The sequence below is a fragment of the Cercospora beticola genome, chromosome 10 (genome assembly GCF_033473495.1).
Source record: "Cercospora beticola chromosome 10, complete sequence".
Classification (NCBI taxonomy): domain Eukaryota; kingdom Fungi; phylum Ascomycota; class Dothideomycetes; order Mycosphaerellales; family Mycosphaerellaceae; genus Cercospora; species Cercospora beticola.
In genome coordinates, this window is record NC_088944.1 from 376,553 (window position 1) to 398,532 (window position 21,980).

At 53.0% G+C, this 21,980-nt stretch overlaps 6 protein-coding genes across 6 annotated transcripts; 3 read left to right on the forward strand and 3 right to left on the reverse strand.

Annotated features, from left to right (window-relative positions):
* Window positions 1–103: 103 nt before the first annotated feature.
* On the forward strand, window positions 104–847 carry RHO25_013182 (uncharacterized protein; the record flags this gene model as incomplete). Its single annotated transcript, XM_023605030.1, has 1 exon — window positions 104–847. One exon carries the CDS (start codon window positions 104–106, stop codon window positions 845–847), a length of 744 nt encoding a protein of 247 aa, XP_023448477.1.
* A 2,665-nt stretch (window positions 848–3,512) lies between these two features.
* RHO25_013183 (uncharacterized protein) lies at window positions 3,513–3,881 on the reverse strand (the record flags this gene model as incomplete). The annotated part of the gene is made up of 1 exon (XM_023605031.2): window positions 3,513–3,881. One exon carries the CDS (start codon window positions 3,879–3,881, stop codon window positions 3,513–3,515), a length of 369 nt encoding a protein of 122 aa, XP_023448481.2.
* A 4,791-nt stretch (window positions 3,882–8,672) lies between these two features.
* On the reverse strand, window positions 8,673–9,668 carry RHO25_013184 (uncharacterized protein; the record flags this gene model as incomplete). The annotated part of the gene is made up of 1 exon (XM_023605032.1): window positions 8,673–9,668. The coding sequence occupies one exon, from the start codon at window positions 9,666–9,668 to the stop codon at window positions 8,673–8,675; it is 996 nt and encodes a 331-aa protein (XP_023448470.1).
* A 3,263-nt stretch (window positions 9,669–12,931) lies between these two features.
* Window positions 12,932–13,368, forward strand: RHO25_013185 (uncharacterized protein; the record flags this gene model as incomplete). Its single annotated transcript, XM_065603674.1, has 2 exons — window positions 12,932–12,984; window positions 13,143–13,368. The coding sequence occupies 2 exons, from the start codon at window positions 12,932–12,934 to the stop codon at window positions 13,366–13,368; spliced, it is 279 nt and encodes a 92-aa protein (XP_065459746.1).
* Window positions 13,369–15,377: 2,009 nt separating this feature from the next.
* Window positions 15,378–15,824, reverse strand: RHO25_013186 (uncharacterized protein; the record flags this gene model as incomplete). The annotated part of the gene is made up of 2 exons (XM_065603675.1): window positions 15,378–15,648; window positions 15,751–15,824. The coding sequence occupies 2 exons, from the start codon at window positions 15,822–15,824 to the stop codon at window positions 15,378–15,380; spliced, it is 345 nt and encodes a 114-aa protein (XP_065459747.1).
* Window positions 15,825–16,252: 428 nt separating this feature from the next.
* On the forward strand, window positions 16,253–18,776 carry RHO25_013187 (uncharacterized protein; the record flags this gene model as incomplete). Its single annotated transcript, XM_065603676.1, has 4 exons — window positions 16,253–16,583; window positions 16,736–17,018; window positions 18,140–18,201; window positions 18,463–18,776. 4 exons carry the CDS (start codon window positions 16,253–16,255, stop codon window positions 18,774–18,776), a joined length of 990 nt encoding a protein of 329 aa, XP_065459748.1.
* Between the last annotated feature and the right edge of the window lie 3,204 nt (window positions 18,777–21,980).

Consider the following 21,980-nt stretch of genomic DNA (forward strand, 5'->3'; position numbering starts at 1 on the left):
GTTGCCTCAGTATTTTGCCATCAAGTCACTCGAGGCTACTGGCACTTTTCCGATCAAACTTGCCGCTCTAACGATACATTCACTACAGCCTGTCTACCGCACCATGGCATCGACTACGACTTCCCCACCACCCGCGCAGAACAGCGTTATAGTACTCCTTGCGATTCGCATTCCCTCGGGAACTCGTACTTGCACCTGGTGCCACGTAACGAAACCAAAGTCCAAATTCTGGACCGGGAAGGTACTGCGAGACGGATGGGGCAATCTGAACAAAACTTGCGATTTGTGCAATTCATCGGCCGAGTCACTTGTTCAGGGATGGAAGGTCGCTCAACAAAGATACTTGGAGACATTTGGAGAGCGCCGCGACTTGGTAGGCAACGTGGAAGGGGACAATGGAGAGCGGGGTGAAGGTTGCGACGAGGAGAATGAAGAGGAGATCATAGACACGAGCGGGAATGGAAGCATCAGTGGAGGGGATATCGTCGAGGAATACGACAGGCGTGGGGAGATTGTTGGACGCATCAGCCCAAAACCTGCCGAGGATGGGAACTCTAGCGAATCTGGACTCGATGTGAGCGCGGTTCTGCAGCGGGACCAACAAGGATTGAGCTTGAGAGACATCTCGGAGACCGACTTGGCTTCGGAATTGTACACTCCCCCAGCTGTGGAAAGGAGTCAACGCAGGAGCACGTTGCCAGGTTGCTGGGATCCCGAGAGCCTCGACAGCTTGTTTGGGGAAGAGGATGTGCGAGTGGGCTCATTTGGCGGCCACATGAACACTCTCCTTCAACGAGCGAGGAGAGAGCTGGATGAAGCAATCGCAAGAGCCAAGCAGGACCCATGAAGTTCTCATCGGCAATCTTGAACATTCTGGCGATGTCCATAAGAGCTTGTAGCATCAATGCTGCCATACGCTCACGAATGCAATGATCGACAGATGATACAATAAGTGCGTGCGACTTTGTGGATTGTCATGTCTTGCACTAGACAGAGTTGACGTCTGAATCCAGTGCCTAAGTGTTCAAACATTGGTCAGTCAAATCGCACGGCATTTACTAGTCTCGTTACTTCTCAGAGCTTCTGATTCTTGGCATTTACGCTGAGCGGTGGTCTGAATCGCATGCACGAGCAATCGCAAGGCTGCCACGACCGCTGGTCTGACCCTAGAGAATCGCTTTCAAAAGCCGCCGCTGACAGGAACAGAAACGAGCGCAACAAACGGTGCGAGAACCCGAGAACTGAGACTTTCACAATGCGATCCCAGGCGCGCCGCGCACACAGACCGCTCGCCAATGACCAAAACCCGGACTCTCAACATGTCTTCGATGCATTGGGGTAAGCAGACAAGTCGTGCTTCACCAGTATGTTCCTTAGCTGGGTGAAGATGGTTGATGGTATGATCCGTAAGCCGAAGTTGACATCGTCCGCAGACAGCTTACACGATTTCTCGACTCGATTGGTGCGCTCCGTCCTCGACACCACCAGGGTGCACGGCTCCATGATGGCGCGCCGACAACGATCGACTTCTTCGCTCCAGCAGATTAAACGATCCCGGCGCGACGAGCAGCGAATGCGCTCAATGAATGCAAACTTTCAGCAGTGCTGACCCAATGCAACGCCATTTCGCACACCATACCCAACTATCGCCCGAAAGAAATCAAATGGGGAAGGGTGACGACGAGGCGTATCAGAAAGCGCTACAGCAATGCAGATCGATGTGGCACGCGCATCGCACCTCCCTGACGACATCTCATTCCGCGACAAGGCATGGTCATGTACAGCAGGCTGATGGGGACACCAGAAGAGCCGTGGATGAAGAGAGGCAACGGGAGACAAAGGCTGGAAAGATGCGGAGATCTGAGGCCCGGCCTGCACACACTGGGACCTCCTCAAGCTGTGAGCATTGTTCGGCGACAGCTGCAATAGCCAAGCGTTGGTGGAGGTCTTTGACACGGCGCCTCGGAAGTTGGTGTCAATGAGCCGCTCCCGATCACAGTGATGGCACTGTCTCGGTACGTAGGAACGCTGGAGCCTGTGCAAGCCAGGCGTCAGGCAACCACAACACGCTAAGCCCAGCTTCGCAGGAGTGGGATGACTGTGAGCAAGATGGGGGACCTCTACATTATGGAGCCGGTAGCGTTCGTGGAGACGGAGCGTATGTTGACCATGATGACGACCGAGAGGACAACCACGAGGATCAGCTTGTCACGTAGCAAGCTTCCGCGGATAGCTTGAGGGCACGTACGAATCTTCTCCGCATCGATAATCGAAGGCTGGAGCGAAGATCGTGAAAGCAGACAACTGCTAATATCCCCATTGCTCTGTTCCGGCGACCACGGTCTCATCAGCCCGCTATACTCCGCCGAGATCGAACTCTTGTACGCGAAAAAGCGGCACATAGGCTCGAGTAATCGGAAGGGCAGTTGTTTCTGTAAGTTGGACGTATCTCATCACTCGGTACTCCTTGTCATTTAGATCGATGGATCTGCTTACCAACTCCGCACCTACAACATTGCAAATCTTTCTTACGAAGGCGACAAAGAAGTTGATCATGTCTACACGGGTGAAGCATTGGTCAAACTTCTTCTGTCATCATCAAGCTTAAAGTTTCAGGTGCTTACGTGCCGCAGTTTGAATCGTCGCCAATGGAACGAGCCCATCTTGCGCGCCGCTCTCCACCTCATCACCACAACGCAAGCGCAGACGACTCGTACGCTGCGAGCAGCAGGTCTGCGATCGTCTATGGCAGAGCGCGCTCCTCGAATGGGCAACAGCTGCAAGGCAAACGCGAGCGTCGACGTATTTCCGATTTCCTCGTCAGCCCGACAACACACAGACTACTCATCGTCTTCGTGGGAATGAGACATATCTCACTTCTATTGCCTTGAAGTTGCACAATCCGGCACTGCCGCTTCACAAGTCCCCGTGGCTCCGGACGAGACCTCAACGCTCACCAATCAGCTGGATGGTCCGCAGAGCGCATCCAGGAAAAAGGGCTGTCAGTGGCAGCGATTCAAGACGCCGACCGGCCTTCCGAGGCACTCGGCCATCTTTCAGAGCACGAACCGCCCAGGGTGAAGTGTGGATTGTGGAATGCGGTCGTTGCGAATCTGTTGCGATTCAATGTGATCCACTCTGGCGAATGGAGAAGCCTTCAAGTGACAGTCGCGGGATCCTATGTTGCGGCGTTGGGGTATGACATTGGCAACAGAACTGTAGCACCCGTTGTTAAAGAAATGGAGGGCATGAAGAGGCACAGCATTCCTATTAACAGCAGCATTGTCCTTCGGATATGGGGAGACGAAGCGAGTGATGGGGTTACGGGTGTCTTTGTGCCAATTGATATGCAGAGTGCGCAAGATAAATGAGACCGAGGGAGATAGGGAGATCAAAGCAGTTGATATTTGTTCAATGCAGCTCGATTCTAAACATCAAAATCAAATTTGCCCGTCGACCAGCTCTCTATAGGCGTTCCTGAACCGACCTTCGCGTGGCCTGACGAGCATTCCTCAATCTTCGTCATCTCCTCCCGTTGCCGCTTGTTCTGCTTGCCCATCCCCGCCCACCTCATTGCGCTCCTTCCATTCCCTTATAACCGCCATTCCCACATTTTTCTTGGGCTCCCAGCTATCAGGCCACTTTTCGCCCGTGGCGTTATTTACACCTGCCCAGCGTAGTTTGTAGCTCCGCCGGTCCTCATCCACGATAGCCTCCACAGCCCATACGTCTTTCTGTTGCAGTTCCAGGTTTTGAGCATTACCTCCCAGGCCGCCGTACTTGCTCATGGCCCAAGGTTCAGAGTCGAGGCAACTGGTGTTGTTTTTTCTGCCCTTGTATGGTGGTTGAGTTGTCGGCTCCTTCTTCGACTTCTTGTCCATCTCGTTTGCAGGCTTTTTGGCGCTCGTCTTAGGAAAGTGATCGTTCTGGTGTCCGAGTTGCTTAACGATTGAGGTCATTAAGGTGGTTGTGGAGCGGAGGACGAGGTGTTCTGCAGTAGGCCGAGCCAGATTGAGACTTCTTCAGAAGGATCTGAGTCTATAAGGTCTATCTCCGACAGCTAGTAGTAGTAAAGAGCTCCTTTTGTATCTTCCCGGCTCCGGTCCCAACAATTTCCTACTTTCCTTTTGCCTAAACTTGCTACCGCTCTCCCTTGTCTCCGCCTTGCTGCTTTGGGCGTGCATTTCCTCTGTCCCGCTGTGATTCCCATCTCTCTTGCAGAATGTTCAAGGATCCTACAGTTGTCTTAGAAACGGACCTCAGGGTACGGACTCTCCTTGCCCACTCTCCTCTTGTGACTGCATATTCGCTCGGTCGCTGCTTGGTCGGAACAATTCGTGCGCTGGTAACATTTGGTACGGCTAAGTTTGGGCGGTTGGGTGCTTGCATGAGGCTTCGTATTTGATTTCGCGTTTCGCGTTCTGCGTCTGTCATTCAGGCCACATCTGCCTGTGTGTTACCTTGAAGTGGATCTTCTGTGCGAGTCGTCTCTTTTCGCTTTGCCGCGTCTCTAGCGGCTCTGTAGAAAATTCCTTTTTGGCGTCCCACCACCTGCTGTCGTGCAACATTTGACACAGCGCGCCAGGCCTACGCCTCTAAATCTGGCAGCTCTGTGGCGTTGCAACATTCCTCTAGCTACGATTGAGCAGCGGGGAACTCGTCTTCAATCGAAAATAAATTGAATGGGGAGGGCGCAAGGTGAGGTGAAGTAAAGCCGAGATGGCTTCTGCGCTAACGAAGCTAGTCAACCCTGTTGGCCAGCGGAACGGTCGGAACTTCGGAAGTGCCGTTAGAAATACCTTATCGCAACGTCTGCACTCTGCTCTGCTCACTCTTCTCCCACTAAGATTGATCACCACAGCTCAACCAGATGAAAGCGCAAGGCATTGGCCACGATACTACGTCAAGCAGGCCTGTGCAACTTCGCAAGCCTCCTGTTGTGACTTCCTGTATGTAACAGGCTCCTCGTAGTAGTCATGTGGGTGGGCAGTGGGATGCTGCGTCCAGCGCATAATTGCAGACTGAGGTCAGCTTCGCATGCGGCGGCAACTGCATCCTGTGCTGTCAGCCGGTTTAGTCGCTTATTAAACGCCGACCTCTCCGGTCACGATCCATCGAAATCGCTGCCACGTTAAACCAAATACACCGTGAAGCTTCTGGAGCAGACAAGTACATCGTGATCATGGATGGTCGAGCGTCACACAGGTACACATACAAATTCTTCAAGCTCACGTCCCGGTTCTCACTGCGACTCGCACAATTCTCGAAATGTCACTCAGATTTCTTGATCACAGCGACAGACATCAACAGGGATGCTCCTTCGCCTTGCCAAGAGGTATCGACAGTCACCTGGTCTATTCGGCTTCGAAATAGTTGACCGAACCTCTCTGACAGACGTGCACATATGTTTTTCGGCTCACTTCCTCGCAGAGCATCACTGCGCCACTGGCGAAGCTTCACGGTGGAAGGCGGAAGTTGAGGGCGGGACTATTGGCCCCTTTTGTGGTACTGTCGATGCGTGCTATGGCGACCGATCGAAGTTGGAGGCGAAGAGGCATTGTCGAAGCATGGAGTGTTACTGCACACACGTTTCTTCTGTGTAAAGCTGTGCAGGCTCATCGACTTCATGGTTGGTGGAGTGAAGATGGTGGTGGGATGGTTTGGAAGCGCGTGCGAGCCTGAGGCAGGGTCTGGACACGAGATATTCGAGTTTTTTTGTTCCAGCTTTGCTTGCCGCTCCGAACCTCTCCGCGCCACCATCGTCGTACACCACGTCACCATTGCCGCCACGAGACAGCGCTGCGAGCGACCAACAGAGCCCGGTCTTCGCCGCCACGACCATATCCCCGCACGCGAATCGACGTCGATTAAAGAGTGGCTGCTAGTGCGCGGCGGTCCAAGTGGGCACTTTTGCGCTCTGGTGTTCGCTCAGGGTGTCGGAATGCTTTTCTTATAGTGTTCCAGATGTCCAAGGATAGGCTGCTAGACATGAGGAAGAGAATGTCCGCGCCGCGTAATACAAGCGCTGTCTGCATGCACACCGGCTAAGTCCATCGATAGTGGAGCCTGAGCTCTAATCTGAAGGGGATGATGTTTTCTTATGGATTGAAGACGTCAGATGCTCATTTGCGGAAGGACTTCCAGCACTCAATCGTCTCATATGCTAGCACAAGCCGCCGCTGTCCAGTGGTCTCTCCGCGTCGCCACTGACAGGCAATCTCTCTTCCAAGCCCAGCTCAGCGGCCCTCTTGGCCATTGCGCGCACTGATGCATCGTACATGACGAAGAATTTGTTAGAAATCTGACCTGCCGCCGCCCAACGAACCACTTCAACCTCGACTGGCCAGCCCAACTCATCAGATCATCAGATTCAATCGCCAAAGGCTTCATCTTCGATGGCGACGATCTTCCCACCAAGTTTTCCACCCGCGCAACAAGATAGCCAGCTGTGTAATGAGCCAAAAGCCAACTAAGCATATCATTACAGCGGATATGAAAGAAACTACAACCCTGACAGAGCCAATCCGGGCCTTCGTGGCAAGGTCTAGCAAAATCAGAGCCTGGGAGCTGGTTCTCAACGAAGATGCCGAGTCAGTGAACGAAGGCATTGCGGACCTGAATAAGAAAGTCGATCAAGCCCACCATGCAGACCCTCAAGCAAAGAGCATATGGCTTGACAGCATCACCAAGCAAATTCTCAATGACGACCAGGAGGAAATCTAGAACGTCCAGGATGAACTTTCCAATGCCGAGCCTGATGGCCAGGCCGAACCACAGGACGTCGGATCTCAGAGCCATCATGAGGTCACCTAGGCGACACTTCATCGTCAACGTTGTGGAGATAAAGCCACTTAAAGCAGATGCCAAAATCATGCAGGAAGCCAATGCACGCCTAGATGGCTGGGTTGAACAACAAGACGCCACCATCGCAAAGCTGACATCCAGAAGATCCTAGTGATTTGAGCAACTCAGGCATGCAAGACGAGCTTTCATGACCAGCTCGAATGGCAGAGCACCATCAAGTCCGATCAGAGTAGGGAAACTGGTGATTCAAATTTACGGCGGAAGAGGCACTCCAAGGACTCGGACGCTGCCAGGAAGTCGTACAAAGACAAGCAGGCTGAGGCTAGCGAGAGCTGAGAGGTAGCTGAGCAGAGGCCTCCGGAGGAGGTACGGAGGCCGCGGCTTGCACGCCATGCATAGGTCTTCACGCTAGATGAAGATGGTTGGCACGGCAAGCCAGATCACCAAATGTTTGGACGCCAAGCAGTGATCAAGAAGGCGACGAGCAATGATGGTATACATCATGAAGATGGTACCGTCTGGGATGCTACACGTTCGGAGCCTGCTCAGCCGTTGTCGTCGGCAACCCAGCAGTGACTATTGGGTTCGAGTGAGAGGATTGAGGAAAGCCGCAATAACTGATAAGACGCAGGTCAATTACTTTCCTAGAATATGCAAGACCATTTGATCACCCTCGCATCTCAGAACACTACTGCAGAGCACACTGCCACGTGAAATGTCTTGGGAGACCGATGCCTTCCTCGTTATTGTTCCCTTCAAACTGATAGGCAAAGGAAAGAAGACTCTCTGACCTCAGAAACCACATCTCATCATCCACGGCAGGCAGCAAGAGTCGTTTCTGGTTTCAAGTTTCGCATATTGTGTATCTTACAGAGCATTTGCTTCTTGACCATCAGCGAGATCCCGATGCAAAGAACTCGCCGCAGTAGCGCAGCATCGCCAGGCCACAATAGAGGCTCCTGCCGCCGTTCGGCGTTCGCGCTCGAAAACACCACGTCCAACTACAACAGTTCACTGAATTCCCAGCATAATCGCCTCCCGATAACGTCCGCTCTCAAAGAGAAACTTCCAGTTATGAGCATAGAGGACGTGGCTAAACATTGCAGCTTCCCAGCAAGTTTGTCGTGATCGTAGGTGATGAAGCGGCAACTGCTTGTGCGAACTTACCGAACGTATTCTCGCCAGAGGACGTAACACAGAGGAAGCCTTCTCTGTCCTTTTGCTCCTTGTAGATAGAGCTAATGAGTGCGGCGGTTGTTGGCAGCACCTGGTCCACAAAGGTGACGATAGCCCTACAGTGGGGTGTGGAGGTTCCTGGTCGAAGAAAGGCAATCGGCTGTGCATAGAGCAGGTGAGTTTGGAAGAAGCTGTGCAAACGCTGGAAAACTTCGGGGTTGTGATTTGGGGCTTGGGTTTGGAATTGGGACTGAAGCATGTAGGGAATACGTGCCATGTGTATTGCAATGGTAGAGGAAGAGTGGGAGAGCGTGCCACGGACTGCGAAAGTCGTGATCAGCATTTTCGGTCTCCGTCCACCCTGACTAGGCCCAAACCCTAAGTGTACTATTGCAGTCTACCTACAGATTGGCATAAAACATATCCCTCACGCGGCCGAGCTTTTCCGTTCGTCTCATCGCAATTAGGCAACGCGCCCCTACCAATTGTAGAGACTGCACTTCCCAACCGCTTTCCTTGGAACCTTGGCCAGGACATGAATGCGTCTTTGCGTCTACGAAACCCTACCAAAAGTCTCGTTGGCTCTGAATGAACCCGCTCACAGCCTTCCTCTCGACCGCAGGTTTCCTCATCGTCCTGCCAGTAGGCCGTAGTGGCCGACGGAGAAGTTTCGAAAGTCGATGCATTGTGCATTACTCCTCCGGGTAGTGAAGTGTGATATCGTTGGGTTGGTCCCCGAACATCACCTCCACGTCGTCCGGTCCGTGTAGACGAGCAAATGCAAGCTTTTGATCGCCATAGCAGCCTCTGGCGGCAGGGTCGACAAGGCAAAAGTACCCCTCGAGATCCCAGCCTACAAAGAGCTTGCTTGAGGTGATGCGTGAATGTGGCTCGGCCGTTCCGAATGTCATCACGCGAAAATTGGAATTCCCAAATCGTAGTTGTACTGTCGCCGGGGCCACATGATGTTGTGAGCGTAGGTGTGTGCTGCTGTTCTCTTTGCTGGAATTTTCATCACCAATGTCGTCCTCCTCATGCTCCTCCTCACCATCATCGTCCCCTTCGATCTCCTTGTCAGGTGGTGTAAGCGTTTGCCACCATGAATGGAACAGGATGACCGGAATCCCGCGAATCACCACCGTCTTCTGGTTCGGCTGTGTCGCGTGGCTAAGCACGAAGTTGAAGGCGTCAGTAAAGCCTTTTCTGCTCTTCATTGCTCTGAAGAGCTTGTCCAAGTCGGTATCCTTGAGCAGAGTGATGGATCCGAAGTAGTTGAGCATCTCGATAGATTCTTGCATAGTAACATGCATACTCAAGGCGCACAGAGCGCTCATGTAGCCGTTTCTTGTAGAGGTCAAGCGGCAGTTCTCGCACGACTTCATAATCTTTGCCACTGCTGGCTGATTTTCGAGTATTGCTTGGCACGTCTGCCGATCCATGTTCGAGTACTTGTTAGATACCAAGGAACCTCCATCCTTTTCGCGTAGCTCCAACTCCTTCGTGTCACTGAAGACGAAGCGATTAAGCAATTGGACAGCTTCGAAATATGTTAAATGCTCGCAAAGGTCCTGTAGGAGGTTCCTATAATCTTGCTCTGTTGTTGTTCGGCGGCTGTTTGTGCAATCTCTCATGATCCTCAGCACTTCGGTGTTCTTGAGCTTCGAGTCAAATTGCTCTATACTCATCATTTCTGCAGTAGGAAAGTGAAAATGTCCGTAACGATTAGCAACCATCTAGCTGGGCTCTGGAAATTTCAAATTTGCGTCGTGTTCTCCAACAATACTGCTCTGCTGTGCAAGGGAATCGCAGGATCGGTGGTTGTTGTTCGAATTGAGGAGCTCTCGAGTCTGCGGAAGCGGTTGTCGAGCTTTCGGCAAGGAGGCTTGGGTCTTGGTTGCGGTCCAGATGGCTGCTGCTGGTGAAGCGCGACTGCCCTGCGGCTGACGCCCCGAAGTTGCACCAGGTTGCGCCATGAGCTGCGGTCAAGATGCACGAACAGGATTGCAGTGGCGGTAATAATGGGTGATGGCGGTTGCGGTGATGTTGGCAAAGCCAGATGATCTTGCGACACAGCAGTGAATGTGGTGCTTGTCGATGACGATTGCGCGAAGGACAAAGTGAATGCATGTAGTTGGCACCACTCTGCACTTTAACTCGGCACGGTATGCTGATGCTATGACTTCCTCACAGCCGTTCCATACCAGAACAGTTCCACGTCCGGAGACGAGGAATACTTCGACCAAAGCGACGACAACGAAAGCGAGGAGACTAGATTGGCTACCAGACAACAGTGACTGGTGTATAAAGGCTGATAGAGGAGGTGTGCATTTTGCGAGCGATGCGATACAACACGTGCGGTTGTGACTACCCTTACATCGAGAAGAACATCTTGCGTGCTTACACGCAAGGCTCGGTATGTCACCACTCTTCGTGTAGCACGGCATTCAATAGATGTCTGTGTACAGCAAGCAAGTTTCTGATATGATTCTGTCAAATACATGCTTTTGCAGCTGACTCAAGGTGCTCGAAACACACCATCGCCACTCCTCGCTCGTCATCTAGTTGCTGGTGGGTATGTCCAAGTGCGCACCCAGCACCAGCAGAGCAAATCATCGCCGCATAGACGAGGAACATAAGAAGGAAACAAAAAGAGCAACAGCTCTATTGACAAATGATGATATTCTACTCTCCATCCTCGATCGTGGCCTCGTGCATCCAACTTTGTCCACTGTCGAATACAGATGCTCTGAAAGGCTGGGTGGCTCGCAACTTGCTTCATGTTGGGACGAGCACGGGGTCTGAGGTTGAGGCAACTCGCGATGAGCTCTTTGACCGGATCTCCGCTGTTTGCGAACTCATTGGTCCTTTGCTGCACGAGCTGCTTCGCTTCCGCCAAGTCTTGTAGCATTTTGGGGACGCCACGAAAGCTGGTCAGTCTCACGCCATTGACATTGTATCCTCGGTCGTCCACGCTCGTCAAAGGTGATTTGCTCATGTCTTCAATCTCGTCGAAAATCCACTCCCCTACCTAGAGGAAGGCGATGAGAATGCCGAACGCCCAAATATCCGACTTATACGCGTCCTAGTTTCGCAAAGTGACGTCCAATATCACGTCGAGTTTGCCGAGTTGTAGGAGCCGTAGCTCGGGCAGCTGTTCGTTGATGGGCCCGGAGCTAATGCGCCTGTGCGGGATTATGGTGCCATTGATGGCTTACTCGTCTGTGAGCTCTTGACGGCAGTTCAGTCAAGCAGGAAAGGAGAATAGTGTCGCCTGTCAGCCATGCAACTCGATCATACGAAAGCGATGGGAACCCACGTCTTCGACAGGTCGGTGCCGATGCACCGGTGCAGGCAGGTGACGGTCGCGGCTGTGCTTGAATGTGGAAGACGGGGTGCAACCTGTCCGGTGCACACGCGCGTGCCACTGGTGAAGGGCAGAATCACGAGAGGATGGTGGAAGTGAAGCAAGCTAGGCGCGTGACCATTGAGATGATGTGAGTGCCAAGCGCATGTGAAAGCCGAAGTATTAGCCACTCGCGCTCATGCACTGCACTGAGCGCTGAGGCAGTCGAGCTCATGTAACGCGCGCTTGATGGCCTCTAAATTGATCCTGTCTCTTTCGCACTGCTGCATGTTCAACACTTCATCATCATAATACCACCACGACTGGCGAGCACAAGTCGCACGCAACATACCCGCTGCAGATCGTGAGCTCCTGCGCGTCAGCTCGAAGAATACGCTGACCATATTCGGTCCAGTACTGCAGCACCGCTCAAGATTCGAGAAGGCATATCGCGCAATACTCCCTCGCCTCCCGAGCTAGAGTTCGCTACTCCGCCGACACCACAGTCGCCAGAATAAGCGTTGACACTGTCAGAGAACACGAGCATGGACTGGGAGATGAATGAGGCGTCGATGATGGCCTGGTGGGACACACAAGCGATGGACGCAGCGCACACGGAGCAATGTCATTTTCCGTCCTTTCTCAGACCAAGCGCACCGCGCACATCCCGAACGCCAATCCTTCGCTCGACTCGGACAAGAAACATGGACGAATCGCGAAGCACCTACTACAATGGGGATCTTACGGTCACGAAGACGATGCAGACAGAAGTGCTGCCACCGTCGAGGACATTGCGAAGAAAAGCACAAATGCAGGACGCTGCAGCGTCTGCTCGTCTCGCAGAGGAGATGGAACTTTGACTACGAACACAACATAGAGAGTGTGATCTGCGAGCTAGGGCTCTTGCTCTCGCCTCACATGGGCACTGTGACTCGAACAAGCACAAGCACCCACACCCTTGGCGGCACCAAGAAGTCCATCGCCTCCGACCAAAGCACGTGGAGTTCGGCGCGCCGAACACAGTACTGGCAAGGTCGGGCGAAGGAGATTCGGAAACGGATTGAGGTTGGGAAAACTGGACGAGCGCTGGAGAGCATAGGGCCAGTATCGACGGCGTGCCAGAGTGGTCTGACGATGACTCTTCAAATGAGTGCTGATCGTGGCCGGAAGTGGTGGATTCGTTGCAGCACTGCTTGCTGCTGTTTTTGGGACATTTACTATGCAGAATTGTACGGACATTTGCCACACCTCTTGTCACAATGCATGGGCATATTTTCAACGGCCTTCCATGTGCGCTTCTGACCAAGCGGAAACCGCGAAACATATCGTGCCTTCCAAAGAAACCGTTGTATCTGCAACTTGCAGCAAGGCTGCTCGTCGTCAGCGCTTGTGCAGCTTACCATCGACATCAATATTCACTAACTGCTGCCTCTGCCACCACCACGCCCTTCTACTCTTTTTTTTTCTCCAATGAGCTTTTGACCACTTCATCCACCTTCACCACGCGTCGATTCCTGAAATCGCACCAGCACAACCAGCAAGGCATGTATCAAGCTGCGCGGCGCCGCCGACTTTGCACAGTGATCACTGACATTCTACCTACACAGCATGGCCTCAGCGGCACATTTCAAGCGTATCGTGAACATCCGTGACATGGCAGAGTAAGTGTAGCCTGGTCTGCTCCCATTCTTTCAAGCGGACAGCCAGCTGACTCGCGACCGCCGCGACAGAGGAGCCAGTGAAGCGATTGGCGCAGAGAAGGCGTTCCGCGCAGCAGCCCTCGTCTCCATGGCAGATCTCCGCCAATCTCCATTAGCAGCGATGAGTATCCCACCGTCCTGGGCGAGGACGAGGACTCTGCCGACACAGAAATTGGCGTCGGACAAGCAGCTGTGAGCTCTGGATTTTTCGGCGCCGTCGCTCTTCCTCACGCTATCCCATCTCCAATGACTGCCATTGGCCTCACCACGCCTCCGTCTTCAGGCGGGGGTGTCCGCCACAGCACTGGCATTGCTATTGGGTTTGCCGCTCCAGTCATCGGCTGAACTTTTTCTGCCGACCAGGGCACAATGACACCAACTCTCCGCCGCAGAGCTCGCCATCCAGCTCGTCCGGGAGGCCGTGTCATCCTCGGAGCTAATGCTTCAGTCATCGACTTTCGGTCTGCAAGTCTTCTTAACTGCTACAATCGGCGATACGAGCGGAGTGGGCAGGGGAGACTTCGTCACAAGCTCAAGTGCCCAATGCATCTTCTTGGGCGACGCGAAGGGGCAGAAATATGTAGGTCCGCGTCGCGAGGGTATCGGATCTTGTACTGAGCGTACAGCAAACTCGTTAGACCACGCCTTCGAGATGGAGATCAAGGACAGAGGCGGTAGCGCGATTGGAACGAGAGTGCCGATCGGAATCGGGGGGAACGCGATCGCAGGGCGGCGCAATTTGCCAGATACAGGTGGTGTACCAGCAGGCCCAGCGCGAGGTAAAGCTGAGCTGCTGATACGTCAGATTGCTTCCCTAGCTTGCCTACCTCGTCTTCACGCCATACCGGAAATGGAGGCCATAGGAGTAGCGCTGTGATATAGCCAGGTGTTCCAACATCCCCGCCGAAGTCTGATGAGACCGCACTTGGTGGGAGAGTATAATAGGTTGCTGGTCCGCGTGTTCGTGACGGGGACCTATCGCTCTGGCGGCAGTGACGTTTCGCCGGCATGTTGAAGTCCTGATAGTGAAGGTGGACCGCATTGTGGTGTCGGAAGGGCCGCCACTGTGATTGCCAAGATCCCCCACCTGCACCTCCGCTGACGAGACCTTTGGACAGGCTCAGCAACGTGTATCATACTGTGCTGCAAACGAAGGGTGTCGGGAGCGTCTCTGAGATGACGACATTAGCAAGCAGGTGGCATAATCGAATGAGATGCCCGCAGAGGTTGATTTCGGCGTCCGCAGCCAGCTTACCACCTCAGCTGCTTTTTTTGTCCGTCGCCGCAATCGAAAGTGGCATGCCAGGTACGTCCGTGCCCGTCAGACTCCCCACGAGGTTTCCATCTGCCTTTCACCACCGCCGACTCGGCACACGGAGACTCGCGATTCACCACTGAAAACGAGAAACGACACAGTATCGACCTATCGTATCACGGCTCGAGGTTTTCGCTACTAAGGCTACGGGAACCCATCCCAATGCCCATATGACCGCACGGGTGACATTCGCGCAGCATTCGCCGAGAGAAAATCAAGAAATCTACGTGGTGAAATTTGCGTACGATAAGAGCGTTGTCATAATTGACGGAAGAGGTAATCTCGTGGCCATTGAACGGCTTGCTGCTCGGGTCGTCATCATCCTCAAGCACGAGCTGAACGCCGCCAGTCAACAGAACACACGAGAGACTTCGAGGACCATCGTGTCAATCATCCACGTTGCATTCGAGGATGGTCTCCTTCCTCAATACACATCTGTCGCTTATGATCGATACGAGAAAGGAGGCGCAACGCCACGAAGCGAGAGAGACATAACGACTCTTTCTTCGAGATCTTCGAAGCTGTGGATGCGGATGACACCACATAAGTCGACGGCTTGGACTGGAGCGCGACCGCGGGTACTATGGCCTCCGCCACACAAGCATCAAGCAGAGCTGATTGTTGGGTCACAGTCAAGCGAGGTGTGCACGTGGAGACGCTACCAGAGATGGACCACATTTGATGGCACTGATGACCAAGAGAGTTATGGGCACGACGACAATGGGAATGGGCTTCCGTACAGGGATGACAAGCACAGTCGACTCATACCAGAAAGAACCAAGAACTGTTGCATTTTGGTAATCACTTCTTGCTCTCCCATCCCCTCCCTCTTCGGCCTTATAAGACCTACAAACAAGCTACCAAATGAGTGAAGGAATCACATTTCATGTTAACTTTACACTGATCTTTTGGCTCAAGGCGTATATGCTTGCAAATGTGATGTTGGAAACTGTGGAACGGTTGTCAAGTCACAAAGTGGTGTGCTGGTGATTCGTGTCTCCTCGCCTGATACTGGTCAAGTGATCCTTCACTGGCGAAATCACTTCCACTCGTACCGCTCCTCTAATTGAGGCTTGCGCTTCGACCACTTCCGAGGCTCACTGTCCGTAGTCTTCTCCCCTTCGTCCTGGCTCCTCTCGGCGTGAGCCCAATCCGGCTGACGAGGAGTGTCTTGCTTCAGCTTCTCCCAGTTCTCGACCAGAGCCTTCCAGTACCCAGGCTTTTGCCGGTGAGCCTCGGTTGAAGCAGACAGATTCGCCTGGCTCGATGAAACTTCTACACGTGGATGTGTACTTCGCTTTGGCAGGGTACTGAATGCCGTGATGGATTAGTGCACATGCCCGAGACAGCGTCGCTGTTGTGCAAAGGAAGTCTTCGTCCTTCTCCAAGCCCCAGCGAACGTAGAGCTATACGTTGAGCCGTGCCCAATGAATATAGAAGCGGGACCAAAGAAGGATGAAGCAAGAAGGCGTCCCTTGAGTTCCATTGACTTCGCTCAATTAAGATGGACCACCAATCTCTTGGGCATGCGCTCATGATCGTCAGCATGCAGAGCCATGAGCTCGTTACTACCGCTGCCCGTTCTTCGCCCCTTTCGATAGCTTCTCAATCTCACCTTCACTGATAAGTGCCGTAGAAGCCAGTAAATTCGAACCATTCCACATAATCCTCAACATCGGCAGCGTCCGATGAGATATCGATGATGGGGTCATTCTCCAAGTCAATCAAATCGCCGTGATCAACATCGCAGCCAGAAAGAAGTGTACCAGCAGGACCGTTGTTCGCCGTGCTTTCGAAGTTGCCCTCTTAGACGCTGATACGTCCCAACGAGAAGGGCACAATGGTCATGCAATCGGAGCGCTATTCATCGTCAAGTCCGAAGTCATCACGGGAGGAATAGTGATGTCACCAATCATGCTGCCCGGAGTTGTGGCCTTCAACCTGACTAAAGTCATCACCAAGAGGCAGAGCACCATTGCCGATCATGCCACATCTGGAAGCAGCACCGTCGCTAGGCATGTCATCCTCTTCTCATACAGTATTGCTGCCAGCCACGACGAAACTGTCACGGCTGCTGGGAAAGTTGTCAAGTTCGCCAGCACGTTGGAAGTTGATGAAAAGAATTGGACTGCACAAACCATTGTTGGCCGGCCCATTGGAGGCAGAGCCATTGCCAGCAAAGATGAAGCTGTCGCTTCTGGGGAGCTTGGGAGACTCATCAGCAAGCCGAACATTCGCAGAACAGGTATTTTGTGCAACAGCCCCCTTCCTGGAGGATTTAATATGCTGTTGTTCTCATGAGGGCCGTAGATTTGGGAGAATATGTTGTCGTTCTCAGCAAGAGCAAGGTCAATGTCGCTGTTTTGAATCCGAGAGGCTGCTGTTCCTGAACATCAGAGGTATCGGGAGGACCAGAGATGCTGGGTGACCGGCTGTGGGCCGGGTCTGAACTGGAGGAACAGCCGCAACCGGGAAGCTCAGGAAATATCAAGATGAGGCAGAGCGAAGCCGCCAGCGGCAGCAAGAGTGAGGTTGTTGTTGGCCAGGTCGTAACATCACCGCCGACCACCGAAGGACTTCTCGTCGCCAAAGAATTACCGATAGCCAAAAGTCCGATAGCATATGTGGAGGGCGAACCCATTGTCTACCAGGAAACTCCTGATAGATGCTTGTTGTTGAGGTTCGCATACGGCTGTTTCCGAGCACCAAAGATACTGCGGAGAGATAGACCGGAAGGAGGACCACCGATGCTCCCGTAGCTCACCAGGCAACCGAAGTTGGTGTACTAGGCTAATCAATTAATTGGGGAGACTGGAGACGCTCAGGCCCAGAGTTACTGCAGAGTAAGAAAGCTCTCGTGGCCGAAAGGAAGAGCGGGGCCGGAACCGCCGCTGCCAGCAAGAAAGCAAGCAATGTCAGCAGAGGTGATAAACGACTCATCACCAATCGACCACGTAGGCAGGGGATGCTCGCCCATGACACGAGCAGCTGGATACTGCTACGCCTCAGCAATTAATTGGGCCTCGCAAAGCACAGACCGCTTTGCTCGCAACGGGAAAGCTTCTGCACGGCCATGCCCGTGGCGTATATTTGTTGTATGACCAAATCATTTGTCGTTGGCGCTGAATGCTTATTGTGATATCCATCCCTCATCTTACCGTAGCTCTTCCTCATACCATTTTGAATGATCGGATCATTGTTGTTGGCCTGGTGGACGGCGTTCTCCAGCCTTGCAAAGTTGAGTCTTGAAGCACGGGTAGTCTTGGCGTTACACCTGGATCCCCGGGAGCCGATAGCGAAGCATAGCTGTGTACGATCCGAAGTGTGGAAGCGGCCTTTGAGATGGTTGATCATGTTGAAGAAACCGGTACCGAAATGTTCCCGTCAGCTTCAGATGAGAAGAGACGTGCTGAGAAATAGACGCCCGAGCAGTCCCCTAAATGAGAAAGATGAGAGAAGTGCGCTGTATGCGCTTGCAACGAGTCTCGACTTGGGGTGGTGGCGGAAATTTGAGAAGCACTTGCCAAAGCAAGGGACTGTCGCCACGAAGCATCCAGATGACGACCTCCCGACATTTACCAGTCCACAGCGAGCGGTGGCAGTGTCTTTCGGCTGTATACAACTCGCACGCTTGATGGGTTCCAGATCAGCCAGGAGAAGTGCAAGGACGGCACGGTTCTTCAGCAGGCATGGGGACAGAGAGAGAGAGAGAGAGAGAGAGGTGAAGGGCGGCAGGCGACGATGGAGGAGTGGTGTAGCGTAGGTGCGTGCGCTATTCCAGGCGCTGACTGTTGCTCACAGCCGCGGCGGTTTTCTTCCCGGCGAGTCAGCATCGGCGCGAACAGCAGCAGCAGACATCATACGTATGTTTCTCCTTGCATTGGTGCAGAAAGTGGTTGAACGGGCTTCGGGAGCGAATGCAAGTCGATGGCGGCGCTGCGGCGACCTCGAAGCGCTGGATTGCCAATTTGTTCAAGTTCAGGTGTCCACAGCTCTCAAGCGCCCATTTGAGCATTAATCTCGGCATCAAAGCAGTGCCTTCTCTTCCTTGGGCATTCTGCGTGAATCTGCAACGCAACACTCGACATACCTCCATCACCGCTCAGCATCTCCATCATGACCAGCCTTCCAGCAGCGTGGACAGTCGAGGAAAGTGAAGGAGAAGACGGAGGACAGCACGACGCCACACGTGGTCCAAAGGGCACAGCTTGCGCATTGGCGTCAGGCGGCCACGGATAACCAGCTCAAGTTGACGACACCGCAGCGATACGAAGCAGAAGCGATATTCTGCCCTTTCTCCTCGGCAGTCACGGTATGGACCGGAACACCAAGGACCGCGAACGCACTCAATGCGACGTCGAACACGGCCACACGACGATCGAGTTCAAGCAGCGGCCGGACCTTGGTGATGGGCCACGAAAACAGCGAGACTGCCTGAACAGACAAGAGCACGAAGCCATTGACTAGCACGAAGGACCAGGCCAGCGCTACTGCACGTGATTGGAAACGAGAGGAACTCTGCCAGACGTTTCATATGACGGCGAAAATCGTCTTACACACAAATGGTTACAGCATTGCCATCAATCATCAACAGAAGAGCGAGGATGCCTCCACCGAAGATTCGAAGAAAGTATGGAGGACGACGCCGACGCCCCGAGCGAGTGCAGCGCGAGCAAGAGTCCTGGGCCCAGAGGCAAGAAGAAAAAGTCGGTGGACGGAGCAGAGGACGTCCGAGAAAGAGCAGCTCGTCGAGAGGCACACTCCAAGAAAAGAGTTCACTGGAGGAGCTGGTGCAGATAAGTGAGAGATGTTTGGTATGATTGAGGATCAAACGAAATGAATTGAACGGGGCACATGAAGCAGGCGGCTGTGAATTCGATTGGATGATGTGTGTCGATACCACCTTGAGTAAGGATTTGCATGCTCGGAGCTTCGCCATGCTCGGGCAGGAAACGGTGGTCCTTGACCATGCTTGAATAGGCTTTTAGATCGCGCCTTCGAATGGAGTATAGATCCACCAAATAGGTATGGAGAAGTTGAGATCGTCTTTTGACAATCTGTCTCAAGTATCGATAATCAAAAGAGGAACAAATCTCCATGCTCGGATCGAAACCTTCGAAGCAGATCGCACCCTCATACACATCGACGGCTTCATCCTAACAGTTCTGCTCCGTACTTCGCCACCATGCCACAAGTTCGACAATCAGGGCGCAGTGGATGCGTTGATAGGAAACAGACTTCCAGCCACAGCTGCTGGCGGCGAGTTTGTGGGTGTGTTGCAGTGAGTACCGAGAAATCCAGTGAAGACCGGAACGATGTGCGCTCGTTGATGTGCCATGCTTGTGGTAACTTTTCTGGCAGCTCTTCGTTCCACCCGGCCCTTGACTCGTTGATGCGCCTCCTGCCGTCCAGTCTTGGTCCGCATCGGCCTCCATATGCAACTGATATCGTGCCTCTCTTCGTCTTCTTCCGAGTCTCCGTGGTCCTAGCTCAGCACTAGGCATGCTTCCTCATTCTGTTCCTCCGGCTCTCGAAGCTGTGCCAACATATCATGCTCCTTCTTCCGCTTTCCCGGTAGCTTCTTCCCAGAAAAGCCTAGTGTCTTCCCTGATCTTGCATTCCTTGTTGAATGGGGCCTGAAAAGTCCATCTGCTGCGGCATTTCTTTCGTCCTTGATGTGTTCGACCGTGATGTTCAGTAGCCACAATGCATGCCACTGTCAAGAAAGTCGTGATTGGGAAGTGATCCGTCCAACTATTTGATGGGACTGATGAACCAACGGTCACAAGAGAGCTCGTTCGTAGTTGACAGCAACAGCACGCATGAGCGTCAGCCTTCAGCTATCCACCACCTGTCCCACGACAGCTTCTCGTGGCGTATCAGCTGCACAGGCCATCATGTTCCGCTCGACATCTTTTGACGGCATCCACCTTGAGTCATAGGCTTCGATATGCGAACCTTCCTCAACATTGCAATACTTCCTCCAAGTCCAGAACGCCCGACATCGCCGCGATTTGTTCCTGCTCTTGTTTCTCCTCCTGATCACTAGCTCTTCTTTATGAAACTTTTTTCTGGATCAGGAGTCATCCTCGGACGAATACCCCAGCAGAGTATCGCTGACGATCAGCTCACAATCTTTGACCTTAGCGGATTCGTCTTTGGCGGCCTTGACTGTGCTATGCTTGCCAGCCCGGCGCTTGTTCTTGCACTTCCTTTTCTTCTCAATTACCGGCTCTTCTTCACATGTCTCGTGATCCGATGACTGTTCCCCAGAACATGACAAGTCTTCCTTAAGGAGACCTATGCAAATGGCTCCACCGATGCCTTCGCCATCGCCCCTGTCGTCAGCCTTATATATTTCCAGTCCTCCTCACAGCACGTCTTGTGATCGCTCCTTCTTCGATAACATAGGAGATGACTTCGGGACACAGCTGAGTAGCACCAATACGCGAGATGTTTCTTGGTCTTCTCGTAGCGCAATTCAACCCGGCATTCTTTTCGCCAAGGCGACCGTTTCTGACTCATTCGTATGAGAAATTCTTCTGGGCCCAATCGGGAAGGACCTTTGGAACGTAGACCTTCTTTCGGCCTTCGAAATACTTGCTGACTAGGGTGCTGCCGATTACCAGGAGATTAACTTCTTGATGCAGATGTCGGCGATTTCGATGCCACAATCCAGAGGTAGGCCACCCTGTGGAGTCGAAGCAGGACTTTGGGAACAGGAAATGCAAAGGAGCAGTAGCGGCTATACAGGAGTGATGTCAGATTTGATCCTAGGGGTAGCGCAAAGATCGCAGGTGTAGGAGGGCATACCTATTGACAACGTGTATGAGATTCGCATTCTTGGTCTTGAGTGGCCAACGAAACGGGTGTTCATCAGCAGTGTCTTGCTCTGAGGGGTCGACAAAGATGATCTTGTACCTGGTGTGGTCCTCGCTCACGGCTTGCTGATGAGAGGAGTGGCGAAGCTGACGGAGGTCATTGAAAGTTTCGTCGGAGTATCCGTCGGAGGAGCCACGACGCGGTCGATGAAGAGCATGTCAGCAGTGCATGCTTTAAGTAGTGATAAAGTAGTGATGGTGAAGTAGTGACCTTGTGCTTGCGGCGCCAGCGCAAGCTGCCCATAGTGGGAAGGGTGGACGGCGGCGGAGAATCTGGACTGCTAAGATGTGGGGATAATGGCTAATGTAAGTGGATCGGAGTGTTGCAAGCGGGAGATATGGCTCGCGTCTGAGGATGTGTAGCTGGTGTGGATTGTTTTGAGCCGCATGAGTGAAGGATGTTGACATTGAGAGCTACTGACCACGATTCCTGGTCCATGAGTGCAATGCTGCAATGTTATCTTGCTGCGCAGACAGAATCAATCATCACTCTTGGGACCAGAAGTAGCCACCCAGAAGCAGGTGCGGCATGGGACGAATTTGCATTGTCGTGTGCCTGTACATGACTGCGCTTGTCTCTGGCATACAGCTCACTGCCAGCCAAGGGCACGGCGGAGGCATCGTGATTTAGCCTGGGCATGCCATGTGCCAAGGAGGCATTGTTGATCGAAAATCGTGACATGTTGTCTTTGTCATGGCTCTGGGATCGGGCGTGAATCATGGTGAGACGTTGCGGCAGCAGAAAGATCAACGTGCTGCGA